The following is a 15912-nucleotide window of genomic DNA, read 5'->3' on the forward strand; positions in this document are numbered from 1 at the left end:
CCTTAAAGGTTTTCCCAGTCTTGCAGAAAGTCAGGATTTGTAACTCATACATTATTCCTAAGCTTATAATTTGTACTTTTCTCCCTTTTTCAGTATGTTTTATAGACTATTTAGAACTTTAAATAAGAACAAGAAAGTGTTTGTTCCTTCTCATATAAAAATTTCTTAGTGTTAATTTGCAACAAAAAGCGCACTGAGTTTCTTGTCTTTTGCTGTTATTATTGCCTATGGAAAGGTGCTTGCTACTTGTCACCTTTATTAAAATAGAAAAACTTTTAACCTAATTTGAAAGAAGTAAAGGTGAATTCAGAAGCCATGTTGAGTATGAGATTCCATATTATTATTAACCATATGCATTTTACATTCAGTGTATTTATTAATTTTAGTAAGTTCCCCAGACAGGAGGAATGTAAAAAAGAAGAAGATATAGAAAGGAAAGAAATAACATTTAACTCACTTCCATTCTTCAGATGGTTGGAAAGAAGCATATAATACTACACTCTCACTATTTTATCAATAGGAAATGTCAGATTTTAAATAAAAACTATCAGATTTTAGTGAGATGATCATAATAGCTTGCAATTTTTGGAACGTTTACTATATGCTAAGCACATAACATTATGATCTTGTCCATCTCTTCCTCACAGCCACCTGATAAGGTGGCAAATCTTATTATGCCCATTCACACGAGAGGAAACTAAGGGCAGCAAGGTCCAGTTGCTGGCCTGTCTCCCCTGGCAAGTCTCAGGGCCAGGATCTGCACCCAGACACTTCTCCTAAACACCCAGATCTCGTCTTCTCTCTCTCTCTTTTTTTTTTTTTTGGCCACGCTGCACAGCTTGTGGGATCTTAGTAGTTCCCTGACCAGGGATTGAACCCTGGCCCACGGCAGTGAAAGCGTGGAGCCCTAACCACTGGACCACCAGGGAATTCCCAATTTCATCTTCTCTTGTACCCTGAATACAATGGCCCCATTCATTTCTTCCGTATCTCTCAAAGCATTTAATATACTAACATACAGAATGTGCTGTCAGAATTTTTTGACAGGTTAGTCTGTGTTTTACAGATATGGGAAATAATACAGAGAGAGAATAAGAGCTTTGCTGTTTTTTTTGCAATAGGATAGCATCCAATACCAGATGGAAGCCCAGGTTCTCACTGTTCTTTACAATATACCAGGCATATCGTGAACACTGTGATAAAGTACTGAAATTGCTCTATTCTATAGTCAGTCTGTTGATGAAATTTACCATGGGGCGCAATTCACTCAACGAATGTTTACTGAGCAGAACCTGCTTCGTTCCAGGTATTTTCAAAATAGCAGTGAAAGAAAGCTTCCATGAAGCTTGTCATCTAGAGAGGTCAGGGAGACAGTAGATAAACTCAGATAAATAAACAAGACCATGGTAAGTGTTTTTAGGAAAATAAGGTCATGGTATGAAAGAAGGGCATGGGGCAAGGGCCTCTTTGGATGAGGGCTCTGAGCCGATGTTTTAGGTAGCAAGATCCCAGTGACAAGGAGCCAGAGTGAGCAGAGTATTCCAGGCAGGGGGAGCAATTGTGCAAAGGCTCTATGGTAGGAAAGTGTTTGGGATGTTGAAGGAGCAGAAAGAAACCAGTGTACCAAGCAGGGAGGTTAGCAGTAGGGAAAGAGATGGATGGGAGATTGCACCAGTTTTGGATTCTATTGGAGTTTAGGTTCTGCCCAAGATACCATAAGGAAACAGTTGTGTATTTTTAAGCGTAAGAGTGATATGCTTTTGATTTACATTTCAAAAAGCTCACTCAAGCTGCTGTTAGAGAATGAGTTATAAAGGGGAAGGAAGGAAACAAGAGTTAGCAGTTACTGTGTAGAAATGATGATGGCTTTAGACTAGGGTGGTAGCTAACAGAGAACTCTTTTGATGCACCAGACATCTTATTAGGTGGTAGGATGCAGAAATTAACAATATAAACCCCTCTCCTTATGGAACTCACAGATTAGCTGAAGGAGTCTGAGAAAAAATGTTACAGTATTCAGTTCTGTTGATGAGTGTTGACCAGGCCTGTACAAGGAAGGGATTAGGAAAGAAGGGTGATCTTGACAAAGGACTTAGCATGTACAAAGCATGAGTGAGCATGGCATATTTGTAAAATAACATATAGGACTTAAGGAATGAAGGTTATGTCTGAAGACCTAGCAAGAGTAAAGGCTAAAAAGTAGATCAAGGCACAAAAGACATTTGTTTGTTATTCTAATGAATTTAAACTCCTGTCTTGAATACAAAAACAGTATCAAGATCAAGTGTACATTTTAGAAAAATCACCGTAGCACTTGAACTAGAAGCCAAGAGACCAGTTAGCAAAATATTGAAGTATTCTGGTGAGGAATGATAATGAGTAACAATATTCCGGTCTGTAAGTTATTTACCCAGCTGTAACTGTATGTATTTCTTGTCTTGTTCCCAAACGTCTTTAAAGCAAAAGAAGGAATGGAGGGGGGTGGATCTAAAATGTCACTTGAATCCACTAAAATGTTGAGATTTTATGGTTCCTGTCCCAGATTGTGTTCCTCAGGAAGCGAGCCTTGTGATGGAGATCAGGGTGCAGGAGGCCTATTGGGGAGTGTCCTTGGTATCGGGACCTGGGCCCGGGAACGGAGGGAAGTAGGATGGGGCAGAGGGAGAAGTTAGGCTGCTCTGCAGTCTAAGAAAGGCCTGGCTGACTCCCCGTCCCCAACGAGGAGTTCATTCTTTCTACAAACATCACTCAGTTCCTACCCTTGGCTTGGCAGTGTACGAGGCCCTCTGGGTGATAGAAACTAAGACAGTTACCTAGGTAGAGTTAAGACAGTAAAAAAAAAAATCAATAAGACAGTTGCCTAGGTAGACAGTTACCTAGGTAGAGAACTAACAAGAAAGCCATGATTAGGAACATTTAAGTAATCTAGCAGGGGCCTCTTTGGATAGTCATTTGACAGATGAAGATTTTATATGCCTTCAGTTTTATGTAATAATGGCAGTAGTTACTGAACACTTAGTATGAGCTGAGTGCATTATTGCGTTCATTATGTCTGTTAACTCATTTAACCCTCACAACAAGTTCCTTAGTGGTAAGTCTTGTTTTCCTCAGTTTTATAGTAGATGAAACTGAGATGCCCAGCATCAGTAACTTGCCCAAGATCTCAGAGCTGCTTGGAATCTGGCCAGGAAACAGTCCATGATAATCCAGTGAAGTTACCCTGTGCTTTTTGCCGCTGCATATTCTGAAATAACTTTAGGAAAGTCAGTTTTCCAATTAGGCAACATGGAAGAAGGTATTATTTGATAAAAAATGATCCTTTAATAAAGATGACTTCAAGCTGTTTCTGATGATATGCTTTATATAAGCATAAAATTGGATTTAAAATTAGAATATGACTCAATTATAGAAAATTGTCACGTTCTCTATAATTGATGTCTGCTCTCTGCCTCTTTTGTTTTACCTTTTAGAATAAATCTGCACTTTTGTTCATTCTTTCTTGTATTAGTGAACTATATCTGAATGAGTACAGTATAGTAAAAACAAAATTTTGTTCCACTGTTATGAGAAAAGCTATAGAAATAACCCCTAATGTGACTTTTTTCTTTTGGAAGTTTCACCACATAGTCTAGAAGTGAGGGGAAAATAAATAAAATCCCTCATTAAGTTTATAATAATAAAAAAACATGGCAAGCATAATAAAAAGAATTATTTCTCATTTATGGTTTTTCTCATTGGTGAGTTCATCAGCCTAATGCACAGCTTTATTAACTTGTCTTTTGGGTCTCTAACAATATACTATGTATTTCAAGTTTCATAAACATCTCTGCCCCCAGGCAGCAAGTTAATATTGTGAATCTATACTGTGCCGAGATTAATGTTTTATCATTTTCCTGGGTATATTTTATGTGCTTGCCTTGTAGGCCTGTAATTTATTCCCATAACTTTATTGTATATCGTAGCAACTGATAAAAACAACCCTTCAAAGATATATGCTTAAAAAGCATATGGTTTTTATAGCATAGTTTACAAGAATGTATTTATGTGTATCATCATTTACTCAAAATTTTTTGAGTATCTACTACTGTTGTTCTCAGTGTCTTCATAGAGTTCACATTCCAGTGGAGAGAGAAAGATGATAAATAAAAAACTAAAACATACAGTGTATCAGCAGTAATTGGGGTGGTGGTGAGGGGAGACAGTGGTGGAGTTCCAGAAGAGAAGAGAGGGCTCTGGCATGGGTCAGGATGGGAAGCACTTTAAAATAGAGCAGTCAAGGAAGGCTTCATTGGTGAGAAATTGAGCCAAGTCTGAAGGATGTGACAAGTGAGCCGTGCAATTGTCCTAGCTTTAAAATGGTTGCACATTTATATCCTACCAGCAATGTGGGTGGATTCCTTTTATAACTTTTCTGTGTCATCACTTATATGCTAATGTAGTTTCAGTGAATCACATGTCAAAGGGCTTTGTAGAATGCAGTCTATATGCCAAACAAATGTATGCTGTTTTTCTGTCTAATTGACATTTTTCTGACATGTGGGCCAATTTCTGATTTGCTTAGGATAGGGAAGCATGTTGAAAGTAAAGCAGTATATATACTCTGCTATTTAATATTTTCTCTTAAAACCTTACAAAGAACTACCTAAACAATACATGAATTCTTCATTCATATATGAAAATCTTTTGATTTTTGTCAAAATGAGTTTCAAAAAAATTTATTCTGTTTCATGAGAACATTTAAAATTCTAATCAGATGTTCAATTATCTCTTAGATGAGAAAGAAGAGGGTATTCTGGGAAGCATACTGTTGCCTAGTTTTCAGATAGCTATGCTTACCTCCGAGGATCACATTAATCGCAAATATGCTTTTAAGGTAAGGAAATAGTCATACTTTTTTATTCTGTATTTGAACCTTGCACTGATTAAAAAGTGGATATTGACCATGGATTATTACAAAAAGATATTTTAGTAACAGTTATTTTTATGTTTAAAATATAATAGTGGTCTTAGGGTCGAGGAGGAGAGTGTCCCTTTAATTAGGCCGTACATGCTCAAGTATTTAGGGGCCAAGGGTCTTCATGTCTCTACTTTCAAATGGTTCTAGTTAAAGCAAATATGTTAAAATGCTAATAATTGATAGATATAGCTGTTAGGTGTCCTGGTGATCATTGTACTATTCCTTAAAGGTTACTGTATGTTTGAATTTTTTCATAGTAAATTTGGGGGTGGTGTGTTATTTAACATAATACATGTGTATTCATGATTTTATAGGATATTTGCAAAGATATTCTTGGGTCTAAGTACATCATGAACATCAGATAGTTCGGAGAGAATATTACAGTTGAAACATTAAATCTATTACTAAAGCTAAGCAGACCTGAGCCTCCCTCCCCTAACTAACAATACCCACCCGTCTCTGTGATGTGCTGGCTTGTAGAGCACCCTCAAGTAAGAGGCCACTTGAATGCTAAAAGTTGGTTATTTTTGTTTTCAAAGACCATACTGCATTCTTTGCTTTATGATTATGGCTGAAATAAATTTCAGAAGTCACCTGTTTTTTTTTTTAAGTCAGTGTTAAATTAAGAACTCTGAAGGGTTTAAATTTTTCATTTTAAGGAAGAGAGGAAATATAAGGGTAACATATGCTGTTATTTAACAATGAAAATGTTTGCACCATTATAAAATTGATTCAGTTTTTAATTCCTGTCCACTTTTAAAGAATACTCAGGACTGCAGCCGATTTACAACTTTTGCCAATTAATGTGTTACATTATTAGCTATGGAGAAAAGAGAGGGAAGGGCAGAGTGGTGGGAGGGTGATGGGTGACCTCAAAGAGAATGTAATATCTGAGCAAAGACCAGTGGCTACAAGGGCAATCGCTACCCATTTCAATAAATGTTATTAACAGTATGAACCAGAGAAATGGAATTAAGTATTTTAAGATGCTATAGCAAACTCTAATACCGATAACTTAAAGTAATAACTTTTTAAAAGTACATTGCCCAACTCTGTGATACTAACGCTGTTATTTGGGCACAGGTTTAAATTTTTTTGTTTGCTCGTCAACTTGTCAGATGTTTATTGGATTTGTACTAGTCATAGGACATTTTGCTGGGTTCTTAAACTCTAAAAAAACATAGATTTTAAAAAATATAAAAATAAATAGAATGTTAAAATAGCAGTAAAAGTGACCATGCGTGTTAAGTATATTGTCTCTGTAATTATTCGGTTTAATTTTGATTGGATTTTATCTATAACAAGGATATTGATTTCTATTTCAAATTCTCTTCTCTGCCATGTTGTTTTCTCTGAATTTATGAGCCGCTTTGACTACTAAGTCCGTTGGCACTGCTGCTGCTGCTTTCACAATGGTAAGTAGAAACTATAGACAATTGTTGAACAAAACTGCGGAACTTAAAGCTAAATCGGGAACTTTGCCATCATCTTGTAAATATTCCCATTTGACGGATCACAGGCTTGGGTGTGGTTTGTTAGTGTCTTTTGAGTCCTGGCTACACCTGGATCTTCTGAGCACCAGCCCAGTGTTCCTTCCGTTGATCACAGATAGGGGCAGTGGTCTTTATCCATTTCTCCAAAACCCCACTCAGCCAGTCCAGTGACTCTTGGTGGTGGTTTTAATCATTTTAACAACCGGTGGCATTTGAGCTGTTTCTTTCGCGTGGTTTCCGTAGATACTGTTACATCCCTTACATGGTCAAGTGAGATTTGTTGGTGCTGTAAGTTAATTTGCCCACTGTGTTGATTGAATTTATTTATATCCTGATTCTGAAAAAGATTCTGAAGCAGCTAATTTGACATTGTAGGTAGAGCAGATAGTCAAGATCTCTGAGTGAAGTGTGTGGCTCCAGATTTACTCCTCTCGTCTCTTTAGACTAACTCTGTGCTTAGTGCCCTTCCTTCTGCCTCATTCTATGCTGAAATAGCTTTTGTTTCTTTTTCCTTGTCCTTCAGTGTCTACCAGGGAGCTGTCACAGACATTCTTAAATGGAAATTAAGAATGGTTCCCCCCACAGAATTCCCCACCTTGGCCTTTGTTTTCTTTCTTTCTTCTTTTTTTTCCCCTTCTTTTTTAAAGAAATTTTATTGAAGTCTAGTTGATTTAACCATGTTGTGTTAATCTGGCTTTGTTTTCTGCTCTGATGTAGCTACTGCTGCTGTCCATCTTTGCGCTGCAGGCCCAGGGCTAAGCTGAGCGCTCAGTGCTTGAACTTGGGTAGCTATCCCTCAGCAGCGCCTTCTTTGTGTTGTTTTCTGTTTCTCTGGATAGAGGCAGATTGCCACCATAAAGAAAGAAACCTACTTACCAGTTATATAGGCCTCAAACCCAGTGTATTTACATTTTAACTCTGAAACTTGAGAAGAAAAGCTAAAGGGCAGTGCCATTTTGGGTCATTTATAAATCTTTTATGTTTATGTATAGATGTCTGTAAGGATTAGTCAAAATGCTTTAACAGCAGCACCTTTTAAGGGCTAAAGGAATTGGTAACACAGGAGGGAAATGCTATGACATGTACATTTCAATGACTTGTGTTGCTGGTTGCTCTGGAACATTCTTGAATAGAGAGATGTGAATTGTAGTAAATGGAAATTGCTAAGGATGTGTGCATGGAACAGGGACGTCCAGGTGCTTCCTTTCTTACCTCCTTCCCCTCCTATACATCTTTTTTTTTTTAAGAAAAAGAAAAATGGTAAAGTTAGGAGAAAAAATGTAATACGTATATATATATATTTTTTTAATTTTATTTATTTATTTTTTTTTGGGGGGGGGTGTGTTGGGTCTTCGTTTCTGTGCGAGGGCTTTCTCTAGTTGCGGCAAGCGGGGGCCACTCTTCATCACGATGCGCGGGCCTCTCACTGTTGCGGCCTCTCTTCTTGTGGAGCACAGGCTCCAGACGCGCAGGCTCAGCAGTTGTGGCTCACGGGCCCATTTGCTCCGCGGCATGTGGGATCTTCCCAGACCAGGGCTCGAAGCCGTGTCCGCTGCATTGGCAGGCAGTTTCTCAACCACTGCGCCACCAGTGAATTGTATTTTTCTTAAGTCCCTCATTTCTATATCAGTATGTAAGACAAGTTTGCTTTCTTTGAAATTGGATTGTAATGATCTGTGTAAAGGGCCACTGAACTTTCTTTCTTTTTCTTTTACAGATACCATATTTCTATTTAAAATGATCGTGCCATTTTCAATCAGGCAGCCCATCCAAACATGCGGACCTATTATTTCTGCACTGACACAGGAAAGGAAATGGAGTTGTGGATGAAAGCCATGTTAGATGCTGCCCTGGTACAGACAGAACCTGTGAAAAGGTAAAGGCTTGTAGGGAAAATAATGGTGATTTCCACTTACATTTTATTTGCCTTGCAAGTATGTCATTATCATAGTACATATCATTTTAGTAGTCATGATATGAAACTATTTCTTCCTCAGAAAGCAAGGATTAATTCATGTTTTATATTAAACTAATACACCTTTAGTTAGTTTGAAATAACACCTGCATTTTTATTCCACCTTCCCTCTTTATTCATTTTCACCTATCGGTGTACTGAGGTGAATCCAGAATCCTAACATTCCAACTGAATGTTCTTTCTTCTTACAGAATTATGTTTAATTTCCGGTAAGTACATTTTCAATTGCTATCTTAAAAGTACACAAGACAGTGGTTTTTTAAGGTTCTAAATCTTAGAAGAGAATTTATACTCATGAAGTTAATTTCATTGTGTTTTTATATTATGTTGTATGTTTTTCAAGTTTAATAAATTAAAATAAAATTTTTTGATGAGTTTCATTCCTTTGGCATTTCTGGGTTAATTCTGATTGTTTTATGAAGAATGTCTCCAGAAAATAGTTCATCAAGCATTTAGATTATTTCTAAATATATCTACTTCTTGATGAATTCTGCCTTCTTTCTTTTAAAACTCCAGGGCTTAGATTCTTTGGTAATATAAATATGTACTGTTAAAATTGATCTAAGTGTGATTTTCTTCCCCTGCTTTAACATATGAATCATTTTAATATTCGACTATATTAAGAAATAGTGAGAGGAAATCTGTTTCTAAAATATGTAAATAGCAGCTGAATAATGGGCTTACAACATTCTTGTTATATATTCCTATAATTTGAAGAAAGATCTATGATACAGTTAAATTTTTCTTCCAGTCAGCAACAATTGAGCGCATATCTCATATAAGGAAGATTGCTAACTTGCAAATTTGATCTTTTTGCTCTCTTCTCAGGAAAGTATAGGATTGTAAATCTTTTTTTTTTAAGTGTGTGTATTAATAAAGTCTTTTGATGTGTTGGTTAAAAGACTCAAGTTGATGCTATATAAGTAAATTTGTGTTTATTTTTTAAAGTATCTATTCCAAATTAACTTAACTAATCACTAGTAATTAGAGCTAGGGAAAAGTATGGAGAAAAAAAGGAAAGAAGGTCCAGGGTTGAACTCTGGGACACCTATTTTTTTTTTTTTTTTGGGACACCTATTTTTAAGAGTAACCACCTCAACCGTATACATTTTCTAGGTTGAGAGCTAATAAAAGGAAAATCTGCTTTTGGAATTCCATGTGTAAAAATGACCTGAATGGACGTAAAAATGAGGTGATTATGACTGACAGCTAGAGAAAATTTGTAGGTGAAAAAAATTAATTGAAAATCTTAAGATAATATTAACTTACGAGTAGAATTTTCAGGGAATTGTTTAGAATACAGAAATCAATATAATAATTAACATAATAATTAACATAATTAACATGTGATTGCCAGATAATTTCAGTATTGTATGTTCACTTATCCCAGAATTTCAACTTCCATGTTCTTTTCTTGTATTTTCCACTCTAAAAACTAATGATTACTCATAATTTATGGTGATAAAGATGATATTCAATATTTTATTTTGACTTCTGACAACTATTCGTTGATTATGTGCCCATAGCAATTTTTAGCCAGTTGTGTTGATATAATTTGCCCTATTAGCCAGGAATTGTTGAATACCACCTATGTGCCCAACCTTGTGTCAGTCGCCATTATCCTCTAGAAATTATGTCCTTTATTCTACTTCTAGCTCTTAGCATTTTTATCCTGCCCTGGTAGTCTTAATCATTCAATATGAAGGTACCTAATTACTATACTATTTTATTTCATAAGATGGGGAGATTTTGTTTACTTGGTTTTAAGGTATTGGGCTCTTTTTCCCATATGGCCAGAATACTTAACAAATGTTTATCACGGCATATCACCTAAGAGATAGAACATCCAGTTTTTAACTAGATAGTTCATTTCTTCTAAATTTATAAAGTATTTAACCTATGAACTACAATGTCATTGTCCCCAAGTGTACAGAACATTGATAGCATTAAAAATTCTAAGCATAATATACATTCTCTGAATAATTTCCATCTCCGGGCCCATTATTTTCATTTTCTATATTTGCATGTATTTTCTGCAGTAACTTAAATGTCACTTTTTAAAATTGGATCACAAGTTTTACATTATTTATGTTATCTTAGCATACATTTCTGAATCAGTTTTGGTTCCATTTAGAGAAAAGTCAGCATGTGTCTTTTTTGATTACATCTCTTAAATCTTTGAGAAAAAAATTGAGGAAAAAGTCATTGCAGTTCTAATTTAAAATAATAGCTTTTGGTAGACTAGAGGTAACTAATTTTAAAAAACCTTTTCAGATATTTGATATTCAATATTAAAAAATCCTCCCCACCCCTGAATTTAGCACGGATAATTGTGCTTTTAGTGTAGATCTTCTCTGACTTTTATCTTTCAAGGGAAAGAAGCTCCATAGCATATCTAAGTAAACTTTAACAGTGTCTAATATTCCTTCCAATATGGAAGCTATGAGTTTTATCTAACATAAATATATGGATAGTCCATAACTGTACTCCAAAGAAAATAGTCACATTTCCTTTTATTTTTTCTCACTGATTGTATTCCTAACTAGCTATCTCTGTATGGCTGTATAGGATATGTATAGATTATGTACTTTCTACACATCACTGAAACTGGCAGCAATAGCACACTTAGGATCCAATAGGAACATTATTATGTATTGAAATGTGCAAGGTTGGCCAGTTCCCGAGAGGGGCCTCCCCGGTGTGGTATGATCTTGGCAATTTCGTGCAGGTTCAGACACTCAGCTTGGTCTTGTCAGATCCTGGAAGTGATTGGTCTCAGGGAAGCTGATGCTCATCAAAAAGACCCAGATATGGCAGCTGGCATGGTGAGCAATAAAACTGTCCACTGGCCCAGGCACATACTGCTGAGCAGCCCATTGTTCCTGCGGGGACGTGGACATGAGATGCCAGATTCTAATCCACAATTGCTTGATGAGATGGAATGGTAGTGGTAATAAAGTCTGTGGCAGCCACTGATTTACTCGTCTAGTCCTCACAACAGTCTTGTCTCCTTGGTGCTACAATTTTCCCCATTCACCACAGAGAAGATTGAGGCTTGGTCAGTTTCTGCACCTTGCCCGAAACGCAGCTAGTAAGAGGTAGAGCTGTCAGCTGAGCACATGCAGTCTGGCTCCAAGAGCTCTTACCCGAAACTCAGGTCCTCTTGAACACAGACACAGAGAGTTAATCAGTCACATGGTTCAGATCTTTGATAGCATCAGAATATTATTTCCATTGCCACAAACCAGAGTCATGTTTGTCTCATGGTGAGTTAACCCTCCTGGCTGGAAACCATGTTATTTCAAATGACTAGTTACTGTGGTCTTTTAAGTGTGGATTTTTGTGGTTTCACTGTCAAAGGGCAGTCTTATTTGCTTTCTTTCCAGTTTTCTAATGGTGGGGACACTCATCACTTTTTTTCCTCTAGTGCTTCTTTACGCTGTATTTTAGGTTTAATTTTTTTCCCCTTTCTATTTATACATTCTGTTGTCGTACTTGAATTTTCATACTACAATATTGGGGATTTGTGCAGACTTCTCCTCTGTGACCGTTTCGGGGGTTTTTTTTTTGGTAAAGTTGAAGGTAATTTTATGTTTTTCCTAGATTGAATCCCAGAAATAACATGTGCATTATTTCATCTGGCTTTCTTCTCTGATTTCAGAGTGGATAAGGTTACATCTGAGAATGCACCAACTAAAGAAATCAATAACTTTCCCAACCATAGAGTGCTAATTAAACCAGAGGTCCAAAATAACCAGAAAAACAAGGAAATGAGCAAAAATGAAGAAAAAAAGGCATTAGAAGCTGAAAAATACGGATTTCAGAAGGATGGCCAAGATAGACCTTTGACAAAAATTAATAGTGTCAAATTGAATTCTCTGTCGTCTGAATATGAGAGCGGGTCAACATGCCCGGGTCAGACTGGACACTACAGGCCAGTCAATGTGAATAGTTCAGAGAACAAAACAGTCAATGTTAGCCTGGCAGATCTTAGAGGTGGAGGTCACCCAAATACAGGGCCCTTACACACAGAGGCTGATCGAGTCATACAGAGAACGAATTCAATGCAACAGCTGGAACAGTGGATTAAAATCCAGAAGGGGAGAGGTCATGAAGAAGAAACCAGGGGGTAAGTGTCTTGTTACGTGTTGTGAACCCAGGTTTCTTTCCTGTTATGTTGGTGGGAGACTGGTTTCTGAGATACCAATTCAAAGTATTAAGTTCGAATTGCGTTTGAGATATTACAGCTTCATTACTCATCTTTTTTTGATGGTAATCAGGTATCAGTGTTTTTTCTCTGCCTCTCAGTGTTCTGTCGCCCAACTTTACTAATAGCAAGGAGCCATCCTCCCTGGCCCAGCACAAGAGAAGGCATGGGCTGTGGGTACAGATCATGTTTGTTTGGGATGAGGAAAGGAGCAAGACCTAGCCTCACCCCTCTACATGCACACGTGCGTGCACGAACACACACGTGCGTACACGCACACACACACAGAGTGAGAACTTGTCTTCACTCTCCCCACTGCCCTGCTGTTTTCCACTAGTAGCTTCTGCAGCTTGATGTAATGCAAAGGTCTCCTGAGACAGGTAACGTGGAGACCGGAAAGGCTTAGGCTCTCTAGTTCTCAGTCTCATTCCTTGGCTTTCTTAAACTCATAATGCACATGGCTAAGTATTATATTTATTCATCTAAGCATTTATTCATTCATGTACACATTTGTTCTTTCATATACTTATTGTATAACTACACTATGGTAATCATGGGGCCAGAAAGTGAAATACTGAAAAGATATAGTCCAGATTTCTCACAAAGTTTCTTAGTCCGGTAGAGGAGAAAGTTAAACAAACAGGTACAGTATATGGTGACAAATACAGTGATGGAAGAACAGGATGCTGTAAGAAGATGTTTTGGGGACAACCAACACAACCTAAGGGTTCAGGAAAACCTCTTTGGAGGAAGTGAAACATGGGCCAAGATATGAAGGACGGTATGCTTATCTTGGTTTACATATGCAAAACTGGTAGAGCTGGGAAATGACTCCAAAGACGTGAGTCTGGCTTAGGCACAACTGCTGTGATGATGGATGGGAAGCAAGGCTGGAGAGAGAAGCCAGAGGAGATGTATGCAGATTGGTGTTTCAGCAGTATCATCCCTGCTGCAGAATCTGGAGAATGAGTTGGAGAAAGTTCAAAAACTATTGGAATGAATGAAATGAGAGGAAGGGGATGTAGTCACGATATAATTGACAAGGCTAGTTGGGTGCTTGGATGTGCTTGATTGCAAACTGGTCTCACTCGAGTCTAATTTGAGCGGCTGGGGGAAATCAAGAATGACGCCCTGCTTTTTGGTCTGGTCATCAAGTGTTGTCCGGTGCCTTTCGCTGCATAGAGAAGGTTTGGGAAGAGAGAAGGTAATGAGTGATTGGACAGGTTAGATCTGAGGTGCCTGCAGTCTGTATCTCCAAAGAGAGATCTGGACTTGAATAAGATTTGGGGTGTCGTCATTATATCAGATATGCTTAAAGGTAAGGATGAAAATCAGAAAGAACATTTATATTTAAAGGGAAAAAAAAAGGATGGTGGGCCTGCAAAAGAGACCAAAAATAAGGGCTAGAGGAAACGGAGGAAAAGCAGGTGATGGTGGATGAGAAAAAGTGTTGTGTTGTGTTGTTAGGTGGGAAGCTGGTGATGCAAGATTTATAACGTACTTTAATGAACTAACATAGTAAAATTAACTGAAGACTTACTGTAACTCTTACCTCTCGATAGTAGGAAACCAGAAAGCAATGAGTTACTAATGTTTTGGTTAAAAGCAGATGAACTTTTGTAATAGTGGAATGTCCTTCCAGTCTGGGTGGTTGTCTGCCAGCCTCTTCTCTCAGGAGTGCAGCTCAGCCAGGGCTGCAAAACCCGACTCCCGTGATGTGTTGCTCACTTCCGTTTTCTTCTCCTCCACCCTCAGTGCTCACTTTTCTAATATTCTCAAGGGACAATTGTGAGAAACAGTTGCTGTTTCAGAAATAAAATTTGATTAGACAGAAGAAAAGCCAGAGGTAGTTCTGGGCAGTGGTGGGGGGAGAAAGGATGTTTGAAAGTACTTATAAAGGTAATTGTTTTCAGGGAAACAATAATAAAAATCCCAGCCAGAAGATCTGCTGCATCTCTACCCGGCAAATTAAATCTCACTTCTTAATAGAAGCACTTTTCCTCAAATAAAATCATACTTTCTTAAGGTTGAATGGGTATAGTTAAAGGGGTTCAGTATCTGGAAGTTAATTTTTTTTAATTGTTGAGCATAAGTATTAGTTTTCAAGCACTAGTTAAAGTCCTTGGTTGGGTATAATTAACACACATAAAGGCTCTTTATTTTGACTGCAGACCTTCCAGCTTGTGAAGGCTAGTCTTAGGTTATTTTGAGCTAAGGTTTTTCTCCACGTTGCTCCTCCAACTTCAGCTTCACTGGCTGGAGTCCAGTTTGGATCACTGAAATAGATCATCTACATTATCATATGAACTTCATGCTTAAGAAACAGTTGCGAGGTTTTATAACGAAATAATTTTTATTGGTGGGAAGAAGCATAATGGTAATACATGGTACAGTTCGTTTTGTGAAACTTTATGAAAGGCTGGCATTTATTCCTAAAGTTCTGATAGAAAGAATAGAGGTTTAATATGTAGTCATATAAGTAGATGCCTGCATCTGTGAGCAGAGCCTGAAAGTTTCTTTGTGAGCGGCGGGCACCGTTCAGATGCCGGGAGCCTAAGCCATTGTTCTGCGTGGCAGAATCACAGGTCAGGGTTTTCATGGTGTTTGACAGGCAACTGCTGCTGAATGGAGCACTAAACCTGATGGAGGCGCTTACAGAGTTCGTTTCTTAAGCTTTCACTTAAAAGTAAATCACACTTTGCTTAATTTGAATTTCTTTGGGGAAAACCACTGAAGGAGACTGTAGTTTTTTTAAAAAGAGGTCTCAAAATGGTAGAAAGTATATGGGATAAAAATAAATATACTTGATGACAACTAGATTTTCCATTAAAATTCTCCAAAAGGAGCTCCAAAGATGGCAGAAGAGCCTTTTATACTTTGTGGTCCCTAATTAGCCAAACTTGGTAGGAAAATAGCCTGCTGTTAATGATCACATGATAATGTTCAACTTCAATATCCATCTCTGCCACAGGTTCCAGCTCACATGTTATGAATGCTTGGGTTTTGTGTAATCAGATTTTCTGAACTGGAATTTAAACATTATTCCACAGGCAGTTTTTCATGTATTTTAGATCGAAAATGTGTGTCCCCTCTTTATATGATTGTATATGATCTTTTTACAGATTTCCAAACGGGGTATAAAGCTAATATTATTTATGTTTTCAGTATATGCTTCTATGATATAGTTCTGTGCTTAATCCAGAGCTTCTTGCACAGCAAGGTCTCTATAATATTTCTTGAGTTTATGAATGGCCAAATAAACCAAGGTATATTGGAGTAC

General features: G+C 37.4%; 1 protein-coding gene across 10 annotated transcripts in view; it reads left to right on the top strand.

Moving 5' to 3' along the window:
* The window catches only part of PLEKHA5 (pleckstrin homology domain containing A5), a 237264-nt gene that overhangs the window by 154357 nt on the left and 66995 nt on the right, over positions 1-15912 (top strand). For all 10 annotated transcript variants that reach the window (XM_059935403.1, XM_059935390.1, XM_059935392.1 and 7 more), the window contains 3 exons: positions 4773-4873; positions 8211-8326; positions 12087-12554. In XM_059935403.1, coding sequence (XP_059791386.1) covers positions 4773-4873; positions 8211-8326; positions 12087-12554 — 685 coding nt within the window. The remainder of the gene's footprint in view (positions 1-4772; positions 4874-8210; positions 8327-12086; positions 12555-15912) is intronic.

This window comes from Balaenoptera ricei, chromosome 10 (genome assembly GCF_028023285.1).
Source record: "Balaenoptera ricei isolate mBalRic1 chromosome 10, mBalRic1.hap2, whole genome shotgun sequence".
NCBI lineage: Eukaryota > Metazoa > Chordata > Mammalia > Artiodactyla > Balaenopteridae > Balaenoptera > Balaenoptera ricei.